General features: G+C 44.8%; 1 protein-coding gene across 1 annotated transcript in view; it reads left to right on the top strand.

The window, feature by feature from the left end:
* Window positions 1-26,985, top strand: part of SYTL4 (synaptotagmin like 4) — a 33,281-nt gene that overhangs the window by 1,205 nt on the left and 5,091 nt on the right. Inside the window, exons 4-13 of the mRNA XM_044682493.1 lie at window positions 3,089-3,176; window positions 8,847-8,951; window positions 9,534-9,639; window positions 10,298-10,388; window positions 10,529-10,632; window positions 13,460-13,561; window positions 20,206-20,384; window positions 20,645-20,747; window positions 21,246-21,407; window positions 26,727-26,835. Coding sequence (XP_044538428.1) covers window positions 3,089-3,176; window positions 8,847-8,951; window positions 9,534-9,639; window positions 10,298-10,388; window positions 10,529-10,632; window positions 13,460-13,561; window positions 20,206-20,384; window positions 20,645-20,747; window positions 21,246-21,407; window positions 26,727-26,835 — 1,149 coding nt within the window. The remainder of the gene's footprint in view (window positions 1-3,088; window positions 3,177-8,846; window positions 8,952-9,533; window positions 9,640-10,297; window positions 10,389-10,528; window positions 10,633-13,459; window positions 13,562-20,205; window positions 20,385-20,644; window positions 20,748-21,245; window positions 21,408-26,726; window positions 26,836-26,985) is intronic.

The following is a 26,985-nucleotide window of genomic DNA, read 5'->3' as shown; positions in this document are numbered from 1 at the left end:
TGCACCACCTCCATGTTTTAGAACTCTGAAATTTCCTTATCTGCTCACAATCGTGTCCATTCCCCTCTCCTCTGCCTATTTGTCTGCCTAGTGACCTTCAGTCACTTGGCCTCACAGCACTTTCCCAGGTGACTGCTCTTGCACCAACTGCACTCTTCTCCCTTCTTCCCATCTTGACCCTTTGGTGAACCACTTCCCCTCTACATTGCCCTCTTCTCTTGAGTCCTTTGCCCTCTTAGAGTTTGACTGCCCTTGCCCTGCCGACACTCAGACTGAGATCGCTCCCACCATCTTCTGCCTTCTCTCCTAAATGCGCGCTGCTGAATAGAGGTGGAGGAGATCTCCCAACTGGATCCACTTTAGATTTATGTGGCATAATCTCAACTGGGCCCTCAGGGCTCCAAAGCAGCCTTTTATACGTCCTTAATTAACTATCCCAGTCACCACAGTAGGTCTTCCCAATCTTTTCATCCTTCCTCCAGCTTCCCATGGCTCCCTCTCCTCCTCTCCTCTCCTCTCCGCTAAGAACACTGCCTCTTATTTTACTGAAAAACTTGAGACCACTCATCAGGAGCTCCCTCTTCTCCAGTCCTTATCCTGTATCACTCCGACGCCTTCTACCATTATCTCCTCCCCACCTCTGGCTCACCAGATGATGTGAGCAAATCCGATCTACACACACTGTCTTCTCTAGGATGTGGCATCCTCTGTAATCCCCACTCTTCACTTAGCTCCAGCCTTTCCTTGTCTACTATGGCCTACAAACAAACCTGTGTCCCTTCCATCCTAAAACCTCCCCTTTGATCCCTCCATCCCACTAGCTATCATCCCATATCTTCCCTCCCTTTCGTGGTCAAATTCCAGGAGAAGGCTATTTACTGTGGGTGCCTGCCACCACCTTTCTTCTCATTCCCTTTTTAACTCTCTGCAGTCTGGCTTCTGATCTCATCATTCACCCTAAACTGCTCTTTCCAAAGTTACTATTGTGTGTCTCTTTCTCTGTCTCTCTCTCTTTGTAAACCCTCACCTTCCATCTTAGAATCGACACTGGGTATTTGTTCCAAGGCAGAAGAGCGGTAAGAGCTAGGCAACGGGGGTCAAGTGACTTGCCCAGGAAGTGCCTGAGGTCAGATTTGAACTCAGGACCTCCTGTCTCTGGACCTGGCTCTCTTTTCACTGCACCACCTAGCTGCCCCACTAATGATCTCTTTTTTTTTACTTTTTTTTATTTTAAACCCTTAACTTCTGTGTATTGACTTATAGGTGGAAGAGTGGTAAGGGTAGGCAATGGGGGTCAAGTGACGTGCCCAGGGTCACACAGCTGGGAAGTGTCTGAGGCCGGATTTGAACCTAGGACCTCCTGTCTCTAGGCCTGCCTCTCCATCCACTGAGGTACCCAGCTGCACCCCCCCCCCCCACTAATGATCTCTTAATGGCCAAATCCAGTGGCATTTTTTCAGGCCTCGTCCTTCTGGCCCTCTCTGTGGACCCTGACACTGCTTGATCACCCTTTTCTCCTTGACGCTCTCTTCTCTCTAGGTTTTCATGACACTACTCTCTGCTGGTTCTCCTACCTCGGCGACTGCTCCTTTTAAGCCTCATATGCTAGATCTTAATTCAAGTCACATTGTTAACTGAACACTCGCTTGGGCTCTGTCCTGGGTCCTCTTCTCTTTTTTCCTCTATGCTGTTTCACTTGGTGATCTCCTCGGCTCCCCTGATTTCAATGATCATCTCTGTGCTGATGACTCTGAAATCTACTTATCCAGCCCTAACTTTTCTGCTGACTTCCAGACTCACCTCTCCAACTGCCTACTGAACATCTCAAATTGAAGTCCTGTAGACACCTTAAACTCATCATGCCCCAAACTGACTTCGTTATCTTCTCTCCCATCTTCTGAACTTCCCTGTTACTGCCAAGGACATCATCCTGGACCCCGTCACTCAGGCTCACAAGCCAGGCGTCACCCTCACCTCCTCACTTTCTCTAACTTCTTGTATCTGATCTGTGGCCGTGGCCAAGGTTGGTCCATTAGATTGTTAGCTTCTTGAGTGTGAGGACTGTCTTTTGCCTCTCTTTATATTGCTTATCACAGTGCCTGGCACACAGTAGGAGTTTAATAAATGTTTATTCATTAACTCTTGATTGATTGAGTTTACCTTCATAATCCCTGTCACTTGTACCTCTTCCTTCCTCTGACACTACCACCACCCAGAGGTGGGGCAGGCTCTTATCGTTTCATGCCTGGACTATTTTGATAGTTGCTGGCGACTCCTTCTACCTCAAGTCTCTCTCCATGCCAGTCCATCTTCTGCTCAGCTATCGATCTTCTTAAAGTGATCTTCTTAAAGTTCAGGTCTGACCATGTCACTCCACTTCTCGATAAACCCCAGTGGCTCCCTATCGCCTCCAGGACCAAATACAGAATCCTCAGTTTGGTACTCAAAGCCCTTTACAACCTGCCCTCACCCCATACAGTTCCATTCTTCTCACTCCTTTCATTCTGTCCCCACCCCACCCCTTGCCACATACTCTTCAACCCAGTGACACTGGTCTCCTTGCTGTTCCTTGAACAAGACATGTCATCTCCTGGCTCTTTGCCTTCTTAATGGTTGTCCTCCATGTCCAGAATGTTCTCTCCCTTCATCTCTGCCTCCTGGGTTCCATCAAGTTCACACTAAAATAGCACCTTCTGCAATTATGGGTCAGGCACTGTGGTAGGTGCTGGGGATACAGGGCCATTTCCTATGAAAGTAAAAGGAAGTCTTCAGGGAAACATCGTGAGAACCAGAGAGTTGGTTGAAATGGAATAGGATCATCTGCACGTATCTTACATTTAGAACTAGAAAGGACTTGAGAGCTCATCTAATCCAAACCCATCATTTTCCAGAGGGGGAAGCTGAGGCCTTAGGAAGGCTGACTTGCCCAAATCTAGTAAATTGATAGTACCAAGATTTAGCCCTTGATTCTCTGTCTCAAAGCCATTGTTTGTCCCATTGTACCATGCTGCGTTTTCACTTTTTAGGATTAATTCTTCCTCTTCTTTTCTCCCCCTTGACCCTTCCCACTTTGGGATGACCTTTAAAGCTAGTAAAAGAGATACTGTGGGCCAGTCTCTTCTAAGTGAGGCCCGGACTGGGATGAAGAGCACCCAGGAGCCACTGAAGGCGTTCAGGTAATACCCAGATCATTTCCGAAGTATTCCAGGGACTTTTGGTTTTTAGGGCAGGGTCCCCCCAGCAACCTTGTGAAGTAGATATAAGCGACCTTGTGGCATTCGTCCACAAAATCAAGAGGGTTACATAACTCGCTTAGTGGGAGAAATGGGACTAGAACACAGATCTCTTGATTCTTTAGTTCTGGTTAAGCATCGATATTGGTGAATTCATGTCTAACCTTTTCTCTTCCTTCCAAACCTTCAAAGTGATAAGAAGCATGCCCAGTAAAGTAACAAAAATAACATGGAGGAGAAGAGATCTGGCTCCCTTACAAAGGAATTCCTATAGGAAAAAAGTTCCAAAGATCCCATCACAGTCTCTTAGCTCTGTGCCCCCAGCCTTACCGGCTTCTTGCCGGAGTGCAAGAGGGCTTCTGTTCTGAGTTCCAAGCTGTGCTCCATCTGATGGGCATGGCTGTTTGTAAGTTCATAGGATCATAGATTTAGAGGGTGAAGGCCCTGAGAGACCTTCAAATCCAATCCCTGCATTTTATAGTTGAGGAAATTGCCATCAAGTGTCAACCCATTCATTTTCCAGAGGAGAAAACTGAGGCCCAGAAATGTCACACAGCTAGCTAGTAAGTGGCTCCAGTGGGATCGGAGCCAGGCATTGTTCCTTTTGAGAGGGAAATGTCTAAACTAGCAGGCTTCCCTCATGTTCTCAGACATGTTTCCTCCACAAAATATTTTTGAAGTCACATTTATGGGAATCTGGAAAAAGGAAGCCATCGAGATTCATTGTGATAAAACATAGTTATATGGTTAGTGGGAGAATCTAACCATTATGCCATCTTGCTTCATTGAAACAGACTAATTGCCATGGAATCTGTTGGGCATACCCTTAGAGAAGTATTTCCCCCAAACCCCTCCTTCCTTTTGTGGCCATGCCCCTCAAGGGATCTCCCTTCCACCTGGGCACAGGTGACCTGAAGTAATCAAAGGGACTTCCTCCCTTTGATCAAGTAATACCTTCATAACTTAAGGAAATGTGGGAAAAGGGGGACTGCTCTCAGATGGGCCATTATTCTTATTCCCTCTGGGCACAGAGCAGAGATTCTTGGTCTGGGGTCCATGAACTTCTTTTGAAAATATTTTGATAACTGTCTTTTGATATAGTAGGTCTCCACTATAATATTATATATTTTATTTTATGCATTGAAAATGCAGGGACACTCATAGACTTTCCCAGACTTCTGCCCAAGGAGATCCAGGCTGTCAAAAAAGAGGACAAACTCTTGGCTTAGTAGGTGGCTCTAGACGAGAGCCCTTTTCTAGCCACCACCCTCATTATTTCAAGGGAGGAGTCAATCCCGGATTGATTGGAAAGAGGGGGTCCGGACTTGGTTTGGGAACTGATAGTTAAAGAAGGACTAATAAGCTTTCTCTTGCTGATAAGTTCCAAGGCTATTTTAAGTTCATAGGATCATAGATTTAGAGGTGTAGGATAATCTTTAAAGGCTTTCTTAATATTTCTAAAAGAGAGGGTATGTGTGAGTGGGAGGTGGCAGTGGAGAATGGGGTTTTGTCTGTTTCCACAAAACCTAAGAGGAGAATGGAAGAGGATTTTCTGGCCTGAAGCCTCAGTAAAGGGTCATGGTTAAGCTTAGCCTTCTACTATCATTTTATTTTGTTTATTAAATTTTATTTTATTTTCCCCCAATTACATGTAAAAATACTTTCCAACAAACATTTTTCAAAGAACATTGAGTCTCGGATTCTCTCCCTCCCTCTCCTCCCACCTTGTTGAGATGGTATGAAATCTCATATAGATTTTACATGTACAGTCGTGTAAAACATTTTCCCATATTAATTCTTTTGTAGAAGGAAACTCAAATGGAAAAGAAAATTAAGAAAGTGAAAAAAAGTTTTCTTTGGCCTCTATTCAGTTCTTTTTTTCTGGAAGCAGATGTCATCTTTAAATCATGAGTCCTTTGGGATCATTTTGGACCATTGTATTGCTGAGAATAGCTAAGTTATTCAAAGTTGTTTAATTGTACAGTATGCCTATCATGATGTACAATGTTCTCCTGCTTCTGCTTATTTCACTTGGCTTTGGCTTAAGTATTTCCAGGTTTTTCTGAGCTCCTCCTGCTTGTCATTTCTCACAGCACACTAGTTACTATTCCATACCAATCATATACTAGAACTTAGCCATTCCCCAATTGATGGGGGAATCCCCTCACTTTACAGTTCTTTGCCTCCCCCCCCCCCAAAGAGCTGCTTTCAGTATTTTTGTACATACAGGTCCTTCCTCTTTTTGTTTTTTTAATCTCTTTGAGATATAAACCTAGTAATCATATTATTGGGTTAAAGGATAGATACTGTTTTATAGCCCTTTGGGCTGTAAGGAATTAAATTTAGGTTTTATGTTAAATATGAGGATTCTAAAGTAATATTGTGGTCGCCGATTTAAAGATATTATAACTTAAGTCAAAAATGACTTTTAGTAGCTTTATTTACAAAGATGTAGAAAGGGTGAATATGGAAAAGGTAGCTAAAGAGACAGGTTTTAACAAGCCTACTAGCCCTTCTCCAGTGAAGTGAGGCTCAGCCCTGCAGGAGCTTCCCCACATCTGGTGGTATCTTCAGCTAGAGTTCCACCAACGCAGCCTCCTCCAAAGCCATAGCAGGGATCTCTGGAACCAATCTCTCCAGAAGCCAGTAAAGGAAGGTCAGCTACTCACTCACCCAAGACGAACTCCAAAAGAGAAGACCAAAGGCCAAGTCCCAAGGTGAAATCCTCTAACACTGAAGTCCAAAGGAGAAGATCCAGGAGCAGTCCTCCAAGAAGCAGTCCAAGAGCCAAAGTCCAAGGTCCAGAGGTCCCCTCAATAGGAAGTTCAGGACTTTTTATAGTCCTTTTTTCACATCACATCCTGTCCCTTCCTCCACTTTATGGGAACCAATTGCAGTCTTTCAGTTTGCCCAGCACTGCCCAGGGGCAGGGCAGTGGCCTCTGGAGTTGTCACCCACTTTAGTAAGTGACTTGCAACTCTCTTACTTAGTGTTAAGTAGGGTTGTTTAAGTTTTTGATTGATTAATTTAAAAGTTGCTGATTGATAAACAAAGAAAGTTTGATTCACTCTTCACTGGGCATAGGTCCAAATTGCTTTCTAGGATGATTGAATCAGTTCACAACTCCCCCAAAAGGGCATTGTGTCTCAACTTTTCCACATCCCCTCTAAGTTTTGTCATTTTCCTTTTATGTCCTAATAACCAATTGGAAAGGTGTGGAGTGGTACCTCAGAGCCACCTTAATCTGCATCTCTGCAACCAATAATGACCCTGAGTATTCCTTTGCATGACTCCAGAGAGCTTTAAGTACTTTGAGAACTGCCTGTTCATATCTCCAGACCATCCACCAACTAATGTACACCTATATGTTCAACTCATTTCTTGATGTGTTTGAGAAACGAGGCCCTTATCAGAGAGATTTGTGAAGAAATTTTGCACCATTATGATTACTGTGTATTACTTTCCATCCTACTTACCCCTGTTTAGATTGTGATCTCTAGCTCCCCCAATTTGCCTTCTTTTCTCTCAGCCCCAACCCCATTCTCTTATCCCTTTCCCTTCCTACTTTTCTATAGAGTAAAATAGATGTCTATACCCATTTGATTGTGTATGTTCTTCCCTCATTGAGTCAATTCCAATGAATAAGGTTCACACGCTTCCCCTCCATCTTCATCTCCACTGTAAAAGCTCTTTCATGTCTCTTTTGTGTGCAATAATTTATCCCATTCTGTTTTCCCTTCCCCCTCCTCTCATTGCATTCCTTTTTCATGCCTTAATTTTATTTTTTTATATCATTCCATAATATTCAACTCACATTCTTGCCCTCTGTCTAGATAGTGCCCTAATAGTGACAAAGTTTTTTGGAGTTACAAGAATAATTTCCCCATGCACGTATGTACACAGTTGTTAACTTATTGAATGCCTTTTGATTTCTCTTTCATGGTTACCTTTTTATGATTCCCTTGAGTCTTGTATTTGAGAGTCAAATTTTCAAACTCAGCTCAGATCTTTTCATCAGTGATGTTTGAAAATCTTCTATTTCACTGAATCCCCATTTCCCCCCTGAAGGATTATGCTCAGTTTTGCCAGGTAAGTGATTCCTGTTCTACCTCTTTTGACCCTCTGTAATATCATATTCCATGTCCTCTGATCTTTTAATGGTGAAGCTCCTAAATCTTGAGTTATCCTGCCTGTGGTTTCACAAAATTTGAATTGTTTCTTTTTTGGTGGCTGTTTGCAATATTTTCTCCTTGACCTGGTAGTTCTGGAATTTGGCTATAGTATTCCTGGGAATTATCCTTTTGGGATCTCTTTCAGGAGGTGATTGGTGGAGTCTTTCCATTTTTATTTTGCCCTCTGGTTCTAGAATATTAGGGAAGTTTTCCTTGATAATTTCTTGAAAGATGATGTCTAAGTTCTTTGTTGATCATAGCTTTCAGGTAGTCCAGTAATTCCTAGATTAGCTCTTCTGGATTTATTTTCCAGGCCAGTTATTTTTCTAATGAGATATTTCACAGTTTTCTTCGATTTTTTTCATTCTTTTGACTTTGATTGTTTTTTGATGTCTCATGGAGTCACTAGTATCCACTTGCCCGATTCTAATTTTTAAGAAGTGATTTTCTTGAGTGAATTTTTGTACCTCCATTTCGATTTGGCTAATTCTACACCAGCCTTATACTTCCCTCTCCGAGCATCCCTAGAATTATAGCATCCTAGAATGTTTATTAATTAGAAAAGATCTTTGATCTAGGGGAGCTTGCAGTCAGGAAGACCCAAGTTCAAATCTGGCCGCAGATACTTACTGGCTCTATGACCTTGGGCAAGTCACTTAACCTCTATTTGCCTTAACCCACCGATGAAGGAAATGGCAAACCACTTCAGTATCTTTGCCACAAGGACACCATGAACAGCAGCTGGTGGACTAGAGTCCGAGAAGGCAGGAAGAGGTAGATGTGACTGGATGACTGATCAACAAGTATGACTCCCAAATTTTGCAGAAGAGTAGACCGAAGTACCAAGAAGTTAAATGATTTGCTCAGGGTCGAGCTGGATCTAGCACGCAGGTCTCCACATTCTCACCATGCAGAAAGTTGGATCTTTTTCCTTTCCTAGGAGTGGGGGAAAATGAGTGGTTTAGCGGTATCACACTAGACCCAAAAGGAAGGTCTTTGCCCATCATTGACTATAAGGGAAATAGCCCTCTTCCGCTGGCTTTCGCTGCCCCTTGTACCTGGGAATTCAGTTGCATCTCATCTGGTACTGGAGAATTTTCCCATATCTGAAACTTACCACTGAAGTCTTTGTTTAATGAGAGTGATGAAACCTCTTCCTCCATGAGGGATTCTGAGATGATAGAAGAACAAATAGGGAGTTTATTCTGCCATCCCCTTTCCCTTCACCCCGAGGCAAGGGTCCCAAAGAAGCACTCTTCTTTTATGGGTAAGGATTCAGAAGCAGAGATGGTAAGTGACTTGACTTGTCAGCCACTGAGGCAGTGGGAATCCTCCTTCCTTTGAGTTTGTGCCAGGCGTCATGATGAAAGGGGAGCCCTCCACTTGGTACAGCCAGATTCCTGCCAAGTACTCATTTTGTTTGGGTTTTTTCCTCTCGTAGTTTGTCATCTGATGCTTCAGAATCCAGAGCTGGAAAGGATTCTCTGGAGCCCGAGAGCACGAGCATGGAAGATAGCCAAGCCAATGCTGTAGGCGACACTTGGAGGTGAGAGCAATGCCTCCCTCTCCTGAGTGTGCATACCCGCACACATGTGCACACGCATACACACAAAGCCTGTCCCCTTCTGAATTCTCAGCAAGCCTCCTCTCCATCTCAGCTTCAGCACGGAGGCTTCCTGTTCCTTTAGTGGGCCAACCTCACTTGCTGGACTTGTCCTGCAATCTCTGACCACTGCATCATCCTTTGCTTTGACCCTTCCAGTAATATTTCTTCTCTGAGCCCCAGTAAGTGAGCTTGGATCTCAAGGTAGCGGGAATATGTTCGTTTTCTGAAGCGGGGTCGCTCGAGTGGAGCCAGGAGTTGGAGCTGCATCCCAAACAGCGAGAAGCCCAGCTCCCCCTGAGGAATGCTGGAGGCCTACGTGGGTTTGCATACTAGACACGGTGCTTATTTCGAAATTAGCCTTCTGTGTTCCCTTCCCTCGAATACAGTCGGAAGCTCAGGGTTTGGGTCTGACTCTACCTATGGCTCCAGGCCAGTGACCAGAGGTTTCCCAGAGCTGTTTCCTCGTGGGGTTTGGCAGAGCTGGGCTTTTAACATGTATATCTGTCTCTCTGTCTCTTGGAGAAACCCTCTGGAGAAAATCGGAGCCCTCCGAGAAAGCAAGAGGAGCTCAGAGGGTCCAGAGTGCAGCTTTTTTATGGCCGTCACCAACAAGGCCGAAGCAGACAACGTAAGTGGAGGTTTGACTCTGATAAACTTGGGCGAATACCCACAGTTCCAGGGAGGGATTCATTTTGGTGTTTATGTAGGAAATCCAGTTGACAATCCAGTTCAGTGGATCTAGAAAATACAAAGGTTTTCGTTCTGGTTTAAAGCCCTACATGGATGTGTGTGGGCACATGTGTGTTTCTCTGTGTGTGTTCAAACTTTGGTTCATGGTTCAATCAAAAGCTGCTTGGTGGAAATTCTGAGAATTCGAGATCATTGATCTCCGTTTCTCAAGTCCTGGATGTGAGAATTGCCATCGGAACCTTATTCGATTTGGCCTGCGTTTTCCTTAATAAAGGTTTCAACCAACTTGAATAAACATAGGATTTGTTCCTTCAAGTGGGAGGTTCACGCACTGGCTTTGAAGAGCTGTCCTTCCCTCCTGTTTAAAAACAATTATTTCTTTATTTTCATGTTTTCCCTATTCGATTTAAAAACGATTTGTGTGTCCACTTTTCTAAATTTTCCATTCCAATTTCTCTTCCTCTTCTACCCCTCGAGAAACTAAGCAATATGCTACTGATTATACACGTGAAGTCCTGCAAAACAGATTTCCATATTAGCCATGTAGCTGCATCTCTTCTTCCATAAACTCAGTGCCTACTCCCCCTCCTTCCTAGGAGGCGCAGCCTGGGGCTCTGAGTGCGGGATTTGCAGATGAGACTGAAACAATATTCAAGAAGAATCCCAGGAGAGCACTGAGGCCTTCAGGTAGCTCTCCTCCCCCTTCTTGGCTCTTCCAGAATGGGAGCCCGCAGGGGTTGGGTGGGGGTGGGGTGGGGCAGGGCTTGGAGCAGCTTTAGAGCACAGTAGGGCTCTTTTTTGATTTGGACTTTTGGTCTCTTCTTCAGAGTATACTAAGTCTGTCGTGGATCTTCGCCCAGGAGACTTAAGCCCTGGCAGTGGCTCCTTGGGAGATAGAAGCAGGTCTGTCCCAGGCCTCATTGCAGACATGGTAAGAGCCCTTCTGCAGTAGGTCGACAGCTGTGTGACATTTTTCTTTGTTGTGGCTCACTCATTTCAATCACATCCAAGTCTTCCTGACCTCATTTGGGGTTTTCTTGGCAAAGCGGTCTGCCATTTCCCTTCTTCAGCTCCTTTTACAGATGAGGAAGCTGAGGCAGACAGGGTTAAGTGATTTGCCCAGGGTCACCCGGGTGGTAAATATCTGAGGCTCAACTTGAGCTTGGGAAGATGAGTCTTTCCTGGCTCTTGGCCTGGTGCTCTATCTACTTTGCCACCTAACTGCCGATGAATTATAAAATAGTTGTCATCAGAAGTCTTTGTTGCTGGTTAAAACCTTGAATTAGTTCAATTGGAAGAGGCCTAGAAGCCATCGAACACAGTGTCTCAGTCTTTAATAAACCCAAGAAGATGGGGACGGACTCTTCAGTCAACAAAAACCGCTAGAAAACCTAGGAAACCCTCTGCCGAAATGAGATTTACACCAGAGCCTCGTGGCGTACGGCACGGTAAGCTTCAATTGCACCCGAGCCCGTAAATCGAAGAAGTCACAGCACATCTGAAAAACTCGAGGAGTGCCATGGCCAGGGAGGGGATTTTTAACGAAATCACCATTCGTCGTGACAGACAAAATCGACAAGTTAAGTTGAATACAATTTCGAAAGCTTTTGCATGAATCAGATCAATCCAGAAGAGAAATCGCAGTGTGGGAGGAAGAATTTATAGGAACCATTCTGGTTCAGTGTCTCATATTTGGGATATCCTGGGAGTTTATTAAAATGTCTGACCCGAGGCCATCCCCTGAGAGTATTCGGAGTCAGATTCCGAAGAGTTTCCAAAAGAATGGCAGACTGTCTACAGCCTTGCAGAAAGGATGAGAATGAAAACGGAGACGACTTTTAAGTTTCATCTCATGCACGGAAAATGAGCAGAAATGACAAAGACAAAATACTGGTGGCTGAGCTGTGGGAAGGCAGGCACATCGACAGAATTCGACGAGCATTTATTAAATTCCTCTGGTATGCTATGTGCCGAGCCTGATGCTAGGTGTTGGGAGCATAAAAAAAAAAAATCAAGTTTTATTGAAACCGTCTCTCATCTAGTCGTTTCCAGATCTCTCTCTACTCAGTCTTTAACCTTAAACTGCCCTGTTTCCCATAATACCTCAGAATCACGGTATCTCACAACACTGTAAAAGGCCATTATATTAAGGCCATTCCCCAGTCGATGGGCACCCACTTGGTTTCCAGTTTTTTACTCCTGCTAGGTGACATTTGGGTTTTTGTTTTCCATGTGGAGTTGACCTTTACAATTAGTACTGGGTAAGCTCAGAGTTCTCAGATTTCCTAGACTTATTAATCCTCAATGAAAGGCAAAACCCAGCTCTCTGTTCTTGCAAATCTCCAAAGTCCAGTTACCAATTTGCATGTGTGAGACAGCTTCGTTGTATGCTTGAGCCATCGGAGGGAAAACCAGCTTCTTATTCCTCTCACCGCAGATGCACTAATCTCACGATGAATCATACATCGGCTCAAATATTATTCTCATTTTGTATTCGAACATCTTGTCTCCTGTTTTGGGGGTTCCTTTGGAACCAACCACCTGTCTTCCACCCCCAGCTCCTGACCTTCTCTGACCTCCTAGGCAATAATAATCTTTGCCTTCAGGGGCAGCACTTGGTCTTCAGTACTCAACCTCAAGCTTGATTCTGTGTCAGAGTCCAGTGGAAAAAGCACTGGGTTCAAATCCTGTCTCTGCAAGAAGACATTTTCCCTTTTGTGGCCTCAGTTTCCTCATCTGTAAAAGGAAGGAAGGGTGGACTAGGATGATCTCTAGATTCCCTTCCAGTTCTGCCTGTGATTATGTGGAATATATTATGCTCTATATCTACCTATCTATAGTCTTGTCTCTCCAACAGGAGCCAAAATCATTGCGATCTGGCATTGTATTTTCTGTGGCTCATCTGTCTCGCACAGTATGGTACAATACTTACCTCAGATATGTGTTGGCTGATTGAAATATCATCAGTCAGAGGTATAACAAAGAAAAATAGTTAAGCAGAGCCCACTGGCAACAGTGACCATGCCCGAGGGCAACATTCTGCACCCCTGGTTTCCTGCATCTCCATGGAAAACAGAGAGTTGTACTTAGAAAGCGAGTGGGTGCCTGTTGATTGGGGAATAGCCTTAATGTAATGCAGTGATTCCCAAAGTGGGCGCCACCGCCCCCTGGTGGGTGCTGCAGTGATCCAGTGGGGCGGTGATGGCCACACTTTTTTTTTGTATTACATTCTATTCTAAGTTCAATAAATAGTTTCATCACTTCCAGGGGGCGCTAAGTCATATTTTTTCTGGAAAGGGGGCGGCAGGCCAAAAAAGTTTGGGAACCCCTGATGTAATGGAATATTACCATGTCACAAGATATCATGATTCTGAGGCATTAAGAAAAACATGGCAGCTTCAGTTGAAAGACCTCACAGGTTGAGGAGTAGAGAGAGGTCTGCAAATGACTGATTGGATGAAAAAACCTGAGATGTTTTTTTGTTTTTATGTCCCCATCACCTACCGCCAGACGTGGCACGTGGCATATTCTGGGAATTTAATAAATACTGTTGAATTGTATTGCCTTTTCATTCTTCCCCTTGGAAGCCTAAGAATCCTGGAGAGCAACCCTGGAGAGCAACCTGGAGAGGTGGCCTCTTTAGTAACTGTGATGTAAATGAAGTGGTGTATATATGAATGGCTCAGCTTTTAGAGAAGAAACACACTCCAGAACCTTTCCACCATCCCTGAGCCTGACAGGCATCTTTATACTTCTAGGAAGAGGAGGAGGAAGAGGAGGAGGAAGAGGACATCGATAGCCTGGTAGAGATCCATCGGCAGAAGACTGCAAGAAATAGCGTGCGTAGTGGTTCTTCCTTGGTGAGTCGGTTTGGTTTCATAACTGCGCCCCAGGGAGAGGGAAATCCCCTTCCTAGGATTGGGAGAGATCTGAAGGTCCAACCCTTTTTCAGGGAAGGGAAGGCAAATGCATGGGCTCATTGATACTTGGGGGCCACATTTCAGGCCGGATGAGTTAAATAGCCTCCAGAGAAGGGTGACCAAGATGGGGAAGGGTCTCAGGGTTTTGTAGAGGAGAGCTGATTGGATATAGTGGGGGTTTTTCACCCAGAGAAAAGAGGACTTTGTGTCAGGGGAAAATGGGTGGTGCTAGCTGTGGGCAAGGAATTGAAAGGCTGTCATTTGGAACCTGTCTACTTGGCCGCAAAGGGCAGAGCTAGGAACAGAAGCTGAAGGCTTCAGAGGAATATCAGGCATCCTACCTTCTGAAGCAGAGCTGTCCAGGAGTGGCATGGCCTGCCTGAGGAGATGGATAGCCTTCTTCCTCCTGGGAGGTCCTTAGGTGAAGGCTGGCTGCCTGATTTTCAAGGACCTTCCTATTCAAGCCATTGCCAGCTCTGACCTGAGGGATTCTGGGACCAAAGCTTTAGATGCTTAGGATGGACATAGCACAGGTTCCTGTGCTTCATTCTACTGTGCCCCTGACCGGGGGTAGAAAGGGGTCTCTTACCTTACGCAATAGGGGCTGGGACTGTTTTGTATTGCATCTTCGAAGGCATTAACCAAATCCTCCCTTCTGGAACAATGCACACAAAAAAAACCCAAATGGGTGAGATCACACAGTTCATAACAGGTAGCTGATAATCCCTCGTGTTCTGAGAAAGGGCTTGAGCTGTTCCCCCAGGACTGCTCTGTTAAGGTCAGTTGGCCTAGCAAGGATCAAACAAAAAGGACTAGGTAAGGACTTGATCCCCAAGACCAGGACAGCGATAATAAGAAAACCCCGAGTTTGCCCTGGGTAAATTCAAGCTATCTGGCTCAGGCCACTATCTCTTTGGGAATCAGAACTGGCAGATGCTATCGCTCAGCCTCTGTCTATGATTTTTCAAAGATCAATGTCTTGTGATGGGAGATGGGATCAGAAAGAAAGCACAAAAAGAACACCGTAAACCCCAGATCACCGGATGAATGCTAGCTATTGGCATTAATCGTAATCACAATAATAAATTCCCTGATTTTCAAAAAAGGGAAGAGAAGAATCTGTACACTATATGCCAGGGAACTTGATTGTAATTCCTGCCAAAACTCTAGGGAAGATCATGAAAGAAGAGTCAGAGAACAGCTAGAAAGGGTTTCAAGAGGTGATTGCTGAGCCAACAAGGCTTCATCGGGAACAGGATGGGAGGCAAGTAGGTGGCTCAGTTGATTGAGACCTGTACCTAGAGACAGGAGGTCCTGAGTTCAAGTCTGGCTTCAGATACTTCCTAGCTGTGTGACCCTCTGAAAGTCACTTAACACACATTGCCTAGTTCCATGTTGGTGAACCTATGGCACATGTGCCAGAGGGGGCTGCTCCCCTCCCCTCTGGCACATGTGCCTGAGGACATTTCTCACATGATCCACCTCTCTGCCCAGCAGACCAGTGGGGGTGCCTCCTCCCTCCCCTGTCTGGCTTAAGGCAGGGAACTCACCTGCGGCATGAGGGTTGTAATTTGGGCATTCCGTCTAAAAGGTTTGCCATCACTGCCAATGCCTTTACTACTCTTCTGCCTTGGAACCTATATACACCATTAATTCTAAGATGGGTGGTAAGGGTTTTAAAAAAATAGCAGGTCATAGTTTTCTAGATTTTATTAAGTCATTTTATAAAATTCCCTGTGCTCTTCTTGTGGAAAAGACAGAACGATATAGGCAGCTAGGTGGCTTAATGGGTAGAGCTCTGGATTTGGAGTCCAATCCTGAGTTCAAGTTCTACCTCAGACACTTACTTGTACTCAATCTCCCTCAGCCTGTTTCTTCATCTGTAAAACAGAGACAATAATAGCATGCATGTCATGGAGAGATAGCAGAGATATAATGGGATACCATGTCAAGAAAGTGCTCTGCAAACCTTACAGCGTAGATGAATACAAGCTGTTACTGTTCTTGCTATTAGACTGTTAAGCTCCAAACTTTTGTGACTGTGTGCTTCATGAGAGAAAACAATTAGAGCATGTCTCTCTAATATGTGTGTATTTACTTCTTTATAAACTATAATATACATATACTGCTGAGGTAACAATTACGTACCTTATAAAACTTGTACAAAAAAGATAAAATATTTGTGTCAATAGAGAGCCACTGAAATTTACTGAGTGGAAGGGCGGCATGGTCAGGGCTGTGCTTTAGGAAAAATCTCTTTGGCAGCCTTGTGGAAGATGTTCTGAAATGGAGAGGCCAAATCAGATGAGGTACAAGGTGCTGAGGGCCTGTACCAAGGTGAGAAAGACAGAAGGGAGGAGAGATACGAGAGAGGTTGTGAAGGTAGAAATGACAGCATTTGGCAACTGATTGGAATTGAGCCTGGCACTGAGTTTGTGAATACGGGTGACTAGAAGCATAGCAGTGCCCTCAACAATTAGGAAGAAGTTTGGAAGAGGTGAGTGGACTTGCTGGAAAGGATAATGTAGTGACATTTAGGTGAGGCTGTGGCATCGTACTCATCCTAGGAAGTCTCTGAGGCCAGATTTGAACCCATTTTGTGACTTTTTAAAGGCATAATGCCAAAATGTTTTCCAGAATGGTTGTATCAGTCAGTTCACAACTCTCAGGACAGTATATTAATGTGCTTGGCATTCTGTGTCCCCTCCAACACTGACTTTTTCAATCTTTTGTGATGTTTGCCATTTTTAGGGATGTGTAGTGAGATCAGAATTGGGTTTAAATTTTTTTTTTACTTATTAGTGATTTGGAATAATCTTTCTTATGATTGTTGATAATTCGCAATTCTCCTTTTGAAAATTATTTGTTAATATTTTTTGCCCATTTGTTTGATGAGGAATATTTTATATGTTTCTGGGAGTTCCTGACATATCATTGAAAGCAGACTTTTATTAGAAGTATTTGATGAAAAGATTTTCCCCCACAGGCAACTGCATTGACTTTGTTCGTATAAAAGATTCTTAGTTTTTTTAAAGACATTTTTTATTTTCTCTTTTCTGGTCATCTCTGTTCCTTGTTTAGTTAAGACTTCTTCCCTCCCCCCCAGCCATAATTGTACAAGATGTCTTCTTCCATTCTCTAACTTTATCATAACTGTGCCCTTTTATATCATGTGTCCATTTGGGGCTTACTGTGGTATATGGTATGACATACTGGCCTATAGCTAATTTTCTGCCAAATCACTTTCTGGTTTTCAACAACCACTCAATCAACCAACCTACTTACAGCATGCCCGATACATATCAGGCAAGCATTATGCTAGGCACTAAGACTTCAAGTGCAAGGAATGAACCATCTCCTCCACACAGTGAGCTTATGTTCTAATGGGGGAGGCAAAACCCCAACAAATCTGACCCCTTCTGAATACAGAGAAGAATGAGGCTTGAAGAGGGGGAAGATTATACATGAGTATGTGAATCTTTATCATATGCAACTCCAGTTAAAAATAAAAAAATATATAATTCAACACAAGAGTTCCCAAGCTGCCTTGCTGGTTTCTGTGCCCTTCTGAACTTCCTTCTCTCCTCGCATTTTTCTAAATGCTTCATTAACTCTTTTTTTTTAGTGTTTGGTTGGGAGTTTTGGATTCATTACTTGCTTCATGGCAGTTCTTGTGAAGTCAGAGGCCTTATTCAAGTAATTTCTATTCTTGGTTTTCTTGACCTCTGGGCTTGCTTTGGCCTTTGTTTGTCATTTGTGCCTATCTAGTCAGTTTCAGTGCCATATTTTTCTCTTTTTTAGGAGAGCAGGATGATTTTGGCAGTTACTACTATGCCATATAGTTTCAAGTCTAGAAGGGGTATTTACCCTTCTTTCTTCCCCTTACTTGGTCATTTCCCTTGTTACTCTGGACCTATTTTTTTCTACAAATGAGGAAATATTATTTTATCTAATTCTATAATGTTAACCTTCCTGTTGTTTGGTATAGCACGATTTCGATGGCATCCTCATTTTTATTTTGGCAAACATGAAAACAGTTTTTGTAATTTTATTCCCACAAATCTTTCATGGCTCTTTTATTTTGAATGGGCCCATTTCCTTTTGAGAGGCACTGTGGTATAGTGTGGATAGAAAACTGATCTTGGAGTCAGGAAGACCTAGGTTCAAATTGATTCTCTGCTAGCCAGGTTACCCTGGGCAAGTGCCTCTGTCATCCCTCATGTGCTCTCTCTCACTCTTTTTTTTTAGACCCTCACCTTCCATCTTAGAATCAATACTGTGTATTGGTTCCAAGGCAGAAGAGCCATAAGGGCTAGGCAATGGGGGTGAAGTGACTTGCCCAGGGTCACACAGCTGGGAAGTGTCTGAGGCCACATTTGAACTCAGGACTCTCTGTATGCCTGGCTCTCAATCTACTGAGCCACCTTGCTTTCTCCCATTCCATTCATGCTGTCTCATAGGACTAGCTGGTCTCCTTTTGGGGGCACACATTTTTTTTATTTTTTTATTTTATTTTTTTAAATTTTTAAACCCTTAACTTCTGTGTATTGACTTATAGGTGGAAGAGTGGTAAGGGTAGGCAATGGGGGTCAAGTGACTTGCCCAGGGTCACACAGCTGGGAAGTGTTTGAGGCCAGATTTGAACCTAGGACCTCCTGTCTCTAGGCCTGACTCTCAATCCACTGAGCTACCCAGCTGCCCCAGGGCACACATTTTTTTTAATGAAACCTCCTATGTTGAATTCTGTGTACGGCTTTATGCTAAATCATCTTTCTACCTTTAATGGCTCTTTCCGTTCCTCCTTTGGTGCCCTCTAAGTCTGAGCCCTCGAAGGCAGTGGTATTTCGAGATCCCCAGCCGTAGAGCCTTGCCAGGAGAATATGGAGTTTACAAAGATGGCCTTCCGTCTGATGTAGTGGAAACTCCAAGAGTTTAAATTCCTCTGGTCTGGCCTTTGGGAACCTGTAGCGAGGAGGTGACTGAGTTCTCATGGGCTATGCCAAGGATGACAAGCTCTGGCAGGTTCTACAAGGCTTGACAGCAGTCTGTTTCTATTTTCTAATGACTGGCTCACCTAAGCTCAGAGAGGCTTAGCGGCAGTAGGCTGCCATTTTGGCTGTGGTGACTCAGGAACCAAAGCCCTGTGCCTGGCATGTAGCAGAAACCAAGTCGTTCGAACTTCATTTCTTCTCTCTGCTCCCCACCGCCCATCCCGCCATATAGCCAAAGCAAATGATGGGTAAATAATGATGTGCACAGAAGCCTACTAGGAAAAGGAAAGCAATGGATAGGGACCCACGTCACGTCCTCCATGATTTCCACATGATGTTAAGAGATGTATAGGAAGGCCTTCTGTGGGTTGAGCGGACCTCCCTCCACCCTCCATCCCTCACCATGTGAGGCTCTACAGGGCCACATACACGATTGGGGCCCAGGATGGGTGGGCACAGAGAGTTCTCGCATTAAAATTTGGAGTTTCCCATTTTCCCCTCTGTGAGGCCTTGGACAAGTTACGAAGCTTCTCTGAGTCTCGGTTTCTTCATCTACAAAAGGAGGGAATTGAACAATATGACCGCCGAGGTTGCATTCATTTCTAAATCTAGGATTCTCTAAATGTGCAATAGCCGAGGTCATCAATAAAGGGCCTAATTGGCATTCTGGAATGTTCTAAGGTCATTGAAGGAAATGACTGATTTTAGTTAGAAGATGGTGGGAATGGAGAGGTGATGTTTTTTCCATCCTGGTTCACTGACCCCTCTGAAGTCTTTCTGTGGGTTTTTGAGTGGCTCACCTAGCATGCATACTCTGTTCCTTGTTCTTGGCAAGGTTTACTGCCAAGCTTTCTGGGGTTGGTCTAGACCTGTGGTGGCAAACCTATGGCACATGTGCCAGAGCGGGTGTGAAAGGGAATTTTGGGGAGAAGAAACAGGTTTGCAGCAGAGGGGAATGGAATTCTGCTGGAATTACGGACACGGGGGTAAACCTGCTTAGAATATTGACATGGAGCTCAGATAATTGAAGTTGAAGTGATTTGGTTCACCTCAGAGAGGGAAAACCCCTCCAAAGCAACCATGAAAAGTTTATCAGCTTCCCTTCTGTAGAGATAAATCAGGCAGCAGATTCAGATGATGCTAAGAATGGGAACAGGAACGGTTTGGGAAAGGATAGAGATCCACAGTGGGTCAGAGCTGGGTCTCCAAGCTGGTTTCGGCTTCACAGCTTTCAACCAACTCCCCAGGCTGGTCGTTAGGATCTCCAGACCCTCTCTCCTGCTACATCCTAACCAGGCTTACCCTGGTATCTCTAGTTCCAGCAGAATTCCATTCCCCTCTGCTGCAAACCTGTTTCTTCTCCCCAAAATTCCCTTTCACAGGGGGCACTCAGAGCCCTCTCTGTGGGCATGTGTGCTGTCGCCCCAGCCCAGAGTTTGCCAGAGTTCATTACTAGAAGGCCGGCCGCTCTCCACGGGCACCTGAGGGCATTTCTCACGTCACCCACCCCTCTAAAAGGTTTGCCATCACTGGTCTAGATAGACCTGTGGGAGGGCACTGAGACTTCCGAGGCAAGAACTTTATTTTCTCTAGAGCACGATGGGCAGCACGGCGAGCATCTACAGCGAGGCTGGGGAAATCGGCAACATCTTGATAACGGGGGAGATTGCCATCTCCTTGCTGTATGAGCTGTCCTCACAGACCCTGCTGGTTCATGTGAAAGAGTGCCGCCAGCTGGCATTTGCTGATGACATCAAGAAGCGCTCAAACCCGTAAGTGCTTCTCAAACCCGACACTCTGAGAGGGCAGATAGGGTGCTTTGGGGCTGGGGAGAGCCTCTGAAGAACTAGGGGCTGAAGAGGGAGAACTAGAGAATGCTGGGGACTGGAGGTCAAAAGGGAAGGGTGTCAGGTGTGCTGGTGGAACATTATGGGGACATTTCCTGCTCGGAGTGTATCAGGAGTGGGGAGAGCAGCAGATAGGGATCTGGAGGAGACTCAGTGACGCGATTGGCATTTGCAATATTCTCCAGGTATGTGAAGATTTACCTCCTACCTGACAAATCCCGACAGGGGAAGCGTAAAACCAGTGTCAAACAGGGCACGGTCAACCCAGTATTTGATGAGATTTTCAGAGTGAGTACCCCCCACCCCTGGGGCCGATGGCATCTCATCTGGACCTAGTCGAAACGGGTTTGAGTGGGTCACCTCAGGGCCTGTGCAAACACCCAGGACACTTACGTGCTCAGACAACTTTCCAGATGCCCGGGGCAGTTGGGAAGTAGAGGCTCTTAGGGGAATGGGCTCCTTTGCTGTCCCTTCTGAAGGTTTGGAGGCCTCCCTCCCAACTCTGAGGTAAAGAACCAGTTCTGGGCTGGGGTGTCCCTTGGATATCTGGTAGTTGTGTGATATGGGGCAAAGTGAGGCCTTAGCACAGCGAAACGGAAAGGGTGGGCAAGCCCTTGTAATTAGTAACCCAGGTGGGAGCAGAAAGGAGAGGCCACTCATTGTCTTTTGGCCTTGTTGGGGCCGAGGCTCCCTTGGGGTGACCAGTATTAGATACGTTGCCCTGTAGGGGCAGGGCTCCACATTTCTTTCTCCCTTGATCCTGGACATCTGCACTCTTTTCCACAGTATGAGATCCCCAGATCCCTGCTGTCTCAGAGGCTCTTGCAGTTTTCTGTCTGGCACCATGGCCGCTTGGGCCGCAACACTTTCCTGGGAGAGGCTGAGGTCAACATGAACTCCTGGAAGCTAGAGAAGCCTCTTGATCAGTGGCTCTCCTTGCATGGAAAGGTATGGCTACTTCCCACTCCCAACAGCACCTTGTTCGAGTTTTTTCAAATGAAAAATTTGTTGAAATCTTCTCTTTCCATATCATATTCAAAGGCTCCCCCTCCCCCCCCCAACCATCCTGCCAACCTTCCTTCCCTCGGAACTAAGAGAAATGCACAAAATCAGCCGGCACAACGGCCACGTCTGAGAAAGCACACGTTCCTCTCCCCACTCACCTCATACCACTCCATTCCAAGGTGAAGAGGGATGCATTTCCTCATCTCTTCCTCAGGGCTAGAACCGAGCATCAATCTGATGGGATCCAGCATCACTGGAGCGATCTTTTCCACTCACTTCTCTGTTTCCACTTCCGTTACTCTGTATCAGTTCGTGCGGGTCTTCTCCTGATTCTCTGCTCTCCTCACGTTTGCCCTTTTTTTATTCCATGATCCTCCTATCTCACAGTTCATTCAACTTCGTCCCAAGCAGTGCTTGCCCTCTTGGGCTTCAGCTTTGTGAGAAGCAACTCAGTAGGGAAGGTTCCTGTCTCAAGTCAGCTCAGTCATGATTTGAACATCCAGGGCCCCTACCACATGGCAGGCAGACTTTCGGATGCAGTTGGCAGAGTTCTGCTGCCCCCTTCTGGCTTCTACATGCGTTTCTGATTTCGTGTGTGTGTGTGTGTGTGTGTGTGTGTGTGTGTGTGTGTGTGTCTTGTTAAGCCCCAGCTGGGCTTTGAAAGACTTTGAACCTGCCTTAAAATATTTGCAGGCCACGATCTTGTTACTTTGGACATGTTTCCCCCTGGGTTTACATGATACAGATTGTGTTTTCTCTTAGGCGACAGTGGCAGCAGTTGTAAAAGGGGTTCTTTTGGCTCTGACGGATGATTTCCTCTGTTTGGGGAAATGCCTTCCACTAATACAGACTGGCCCTAACTTAAAGCCTTCAGAGAGTTGCCTGGGGCCCAGAGAGCTTCTGTGACTTGCTCAGAGATACACAGCCAGCATGCTTCCTTTCTTTTTTTTAACCCTTACTTTCTCTCCTAGTATCAGTTCTAAGAACGAAGAAGGGCAAGAGCTAGACAATTAGGAGTAAGGGACTTGCCCAGGGTCACACAGCAAGGAAGAATCCAGATATAAACCTTGGTTCTCCCAACTTTAGACCTGGTGCTGTAGCCACTGTACTACCTAGCTGCCCCTTACAGATACTCTTTCAAAAGCAGGACTCGAATCTAGGTTTTCCTCACTTTAAGATCATTTACTAATAAGTATGTAAATGTCCAACTGATTGACGACACTTTGGAAATCCAAATTTGGATTCATAACTGAATCAACTATCTGTTTATCTTGTCCAAAGAAGCTCTGCCAACTTTACCTTGAATTAAGTTTCCCTGGTTGTATAATTTACCACATTTTTAATAAAAGCTATTATTGGGGCGGAAGGATTACATTCAGTGGTAGCACATCCCGTCTTCCTTTCTGCTGTGAAATGATGAGGTTTGGATGAAGAAGGTGGGAGAGAATTGGCTTGTAGGTCACAGGCCTGGGCAACTTTCTTGTTTACTTTCCACATGTTAAAACTAACTTTATTTTCAAAATCATATACCTACATGCCTGTTTCCTTTCAGTTTTTCTCTCATCTATTTATTTATTTATTCATTCATTCATTCATTTATTTATTTATTCATTCATTTATTTATTTGTTTGCTTGTTTGTTTATTTATTTATTTATTCATTTGTTTGTTTGTTTGTTTGTTTATTCATTCTTTCATCCATTTATTTGTTTGTTTGTTTATTTGCTCGCTTATTTGTTTATTTATTTATTTATTTGTTTGTTTGTTTATTAAAGCCCTCACCTTCTGTCTTGGAGTCAGTACTGTGTACTGGCTCCAAGGCAGAAGAGTGGTAAGGGTGGGCAATGGGGGTCACACAGCTGGGAAGTGTCTGAGGCTAGATTTGAACCTAGGACCTACCCAGCTGCCCCCTCAGTTTTTCTTTTTTAAAAAAAAAAATTTACATGCAGACAAGTTTCTTTGCTTTATCTGTGGGTAGTAATTCAAATTCACCTGTAGATTATCCTAGGATTCCGGGAGCTTTCTCTTATTTTATTAGATTTACCAAGTCTGTCGCCACAGACTAGAACTCCCGAGCTGAAAGATGCCTTAGACATCATCTTGTCCCACTCTGTCATTTTACAGACAAGAAAACAACAGAGAGGGAGTTTTGGAGGATAGAGAAGCCTCCCTCTGTTCCTCCCTTCCTTCATCCCTTCCCCTTTATCCCTCTTTCCTTCTCTCCCTCCCTTCTCTCCTTTCATCTCTTTCATTCTTCCTTCTTTTCCTCCCTTCTTTCCTTCTGCCCTCTCTTCCTTTGTTCTTTCCATCCTCCCTTCTTTCCCCATCCCTTCTTCCTTCCTTCCTCACTCCCTTCCTCCTTGCTTTTGTCTTTCCTCCTTCCCTCCCTTTCTCCCTTCTTTCCTCTCTCCCTCCCTCCCTCCCATCTTATCACCCTTTACATTTTCTAATTATCATTGATTTGGAGTATTTTTCCATATGGCCCTCTAGCTTGGACTTCTTCCCTTGAGAAAGCCACCTAGTCTTTGACCACTTCTCAAATGGAGAACGTTCTTATTCTTATAAGTTTGAATCAGTGTCTTATTTTATCCAGAGAAATGAGACCTTAGAGAAGCTTGATGGAGAGCTCTCTCTCCCTGCACAGGTTCACCACTCGTGCGCTATTCTTAGCTGCACTGGATTTGTTTGTGCAAAAACTTTATTTTATGCTATTGAAATTGTCCATTTTTTTTTCTGGGCTATTCTTTAGCCCCTGGTTGGTCATGACGTCTTCCTCTCTCCATAGATCTGAAAGGTAATTTTTCCCATGCTCCTCTCCTGGCTGAGCCTTTTGGCCATTTGAAGCTCATCTCAGTATAGGGTAGGCAATATGGGTTTGTCCCTGATTTCTGCCAGCCCGCTTTCTAGTTTTCCCAGTAGTTTTTGTGAAACTGAACCGTTTTGGACTCTAGTAAGTGGGGTCTTTGGGTTGACAAATGAGGAAAATGACACATGTTGAAGGGACTTGGGAAAGAAAGTCTTTTGCATGAATATTCTGTTAGTAGAAATGTCGCTTCCCTCATCCCTAAAATGTGCCCAGCCTTGGACTAGAAACACCTCTGTTAGACCTCCTCCTCAGAGAGGTCCAAGAAAGAAGAAAAGGATTTATATATATATATATGTATATATGTACTTCTAGTAGCTTGCTTTGGTATAGCAAAGCCCTGGAAATTAAATGAGTGTCATCCCCTGGGGAATGGTGATTGAATTACAGTAGATTGAATCCTGCTTCATATACCAGTTCTGTGCCCCTGGGCAAGTTATTTAAATTCTCTCAGTCTCCGTTTTCTCATCTGTATAATGGAGACACTAATAGCACATACCACACAGGGATCAAATGAGAGAACATAAAGAAAACTCTTTGTAATCCTTTAAAGGCTATGTAATGACAGTGTTACTGTAATACAGTGATTCTCAAAGTGGGCACCACCGCCCCCTGGTGGGTGCTGCAGCGATCCAGGAGCGGTGATGGCCACAGGGGCATTTATCTTTCCTATTAATTGCTATTAAAATGAAAAAAATTAATTTCCAGGGGGCTAAGGAAGATTTTTTCTGGAAAGGGGGCGGCAGGCCAAAAAAGTTTGGGAACCCCTGCTATAATGTGTTGCTACGGTGCCATAAGAAGTAAGAAAAGGAAACCATTGAGAACATTTGTACTTGGAAAAATGTAAGAACAATACAACGATTCCCAATAACCCGAGATGGAGCAAGCTACCCCCCTCCTGACAGGTGATCAAGTCAAAATGCAAAAGACGACTTACATTTTGAGAATTCTGACTATTTGGAAATCTGTTGTATATGGCTATGCATGTATGTTACAAGGGTTTTGTTTTTCTTTTTTTCCCCATAGGGTAGGTGTAGTGAGAGGGAAGAGGGAGCTATGGATTGGCTGTAAAATAAAGAAAGGAAAGAGAGCCATTGAATGATTTTTAAATACACAGGGATGGACAAAAAGAATGCTAGGAGCAATCATAGACAAGTAGGACAGCTTAGAAAGTCATATCTTGAATCTCTTAAAAGGCACGCTGGAGGGGGCAGCTGGGTAGCTCAGTGGATTGAGAGCCAGGCCTAGAGACGGAATGTCCTGGGTTCAAATCTGGCCTCAGATACTTCTCAGCTGTATGACCCTGGGCAAGTCATTTAACCCCCATTGCCTAAAAAAAAAAAAAAAAAAAAAAAAAGGCACGCTGTGCATGACTGAGTTCATAGTTCCATGCATAAGCCTCTTTTTCTGTTCTCCTATGTAGGTGGAAATGACCCTTTTATTTGGTCTTAGCTACATTCAGAACAAAGAAAAAGGATAGGGATCGAGCGCTAATCCTGTGCTATCTGAGGGGCTCTGGCCTAGGTACCCTCTCCTCACTGCAGTCCCATTGATAGGAAGGAGAAGTGACAGAGGTTTCTGCGTAGCTCTGCCTGTGGCTCCAGATTTGCTAGAAATGCTTTTCGTGACATGGAGTTCTATATTGGTGCTGATGAGCCAGAGAGGGCCTGGACAGAATTCTAGCCAAGATGAAAATGGCTGGAAGGGTTTTGCTCAGGCTCTTTTGGCTTTTAACAGCTTCCCCCTCGGAGGCTCCAAGAGCTCCTTGAGTTTGTGTGGCAGTCAATACCTTGGGTGCCAACAGAAACCTCAGCTCTCGGGGGCTTAGACAGGGGGCCTTTCTGCTGGAGGATATTGGAGCCCAGGGCTTTGTTACACATAGTAGGCATCATACGCCACAGATTAGGAGCAAAAAGACCGTAAGAGGCTATCTAGTCGGACCGCCTCTTTTCAGAGATGAGGAAACTGAGGCCCAGAGCAGGGAAGGGACGTAGCCAACCAACCAACAAGTTCACATAGATAACAAGTAACAGAGCTGGCATACGATCTCTAATCATCCGATTTCAAATCTCACCTTCTTTGTTCCACACCACGCCATCTCCCTTAATAAATGTTTGTTGGATTGCACCAAATTAATGGGTCCAGAATTTGGTACGTGTGTTCCCTGAGTAGTATGGGTAGTGGCCTAAGCAGAGGCGCCTTTTGTTGCTGCAACTCTGCTTTCTCTAAAGAACTATGGCCCCATCCACCACTCGGGACCACTACCTAGAACAGGTTGTGCGTTAGGTGATGCTGACGGATATTCCTGTACTGGAAGAAGCATCTCCTGGCACAGCTCTCAGCCATGCCCAAACACCAGCCACCAAGCCCAGAGTGACTTGGGGGCTTACTTGTGTTTCAGATCAGTGCTGAGACCCTGGCTGGCATCCTGCCGAAAAAAGGCGAGTTGGTGGTTTCCTTGAAATACATCCCGGCCTCCAAACTGCCGGTTGCGGGAGACCACAAAAAAAGTGAGTATTCTCTGAAGTCCTCGACTGTAATTATTTCGGCCTTGGCCAGAACACCAGATGCTTCGGTTCCGAGAGTTTGCCTGGCATTTGGAGGTTGTGGAAAGGGGGCCGCCTAGTACTGGCGAACTGCTAGGCCTCCTGGGAGTGACT

Source organism: Gracilinanus agilis, chromosome X, assembly GCF_016433145.1.
Source record: "Gracilinanus agilis isolate LMUSP501 chromosome X, AgileGrace, whole genome shotgun sequence".
NCBI classification, from domain to species: domain Eukaryota; kingdom Metazoa; phylum Chordata; class Mammalia; order Didelphimorphia; family Didelphidae; genus Gracilinanus; species Gracilinanus agilis.
The sequence above is the reverse complement of the archived record's forward strand: the minus strand, read 5'-3'. Positions and strand labels throughout refer to the sequence as shown.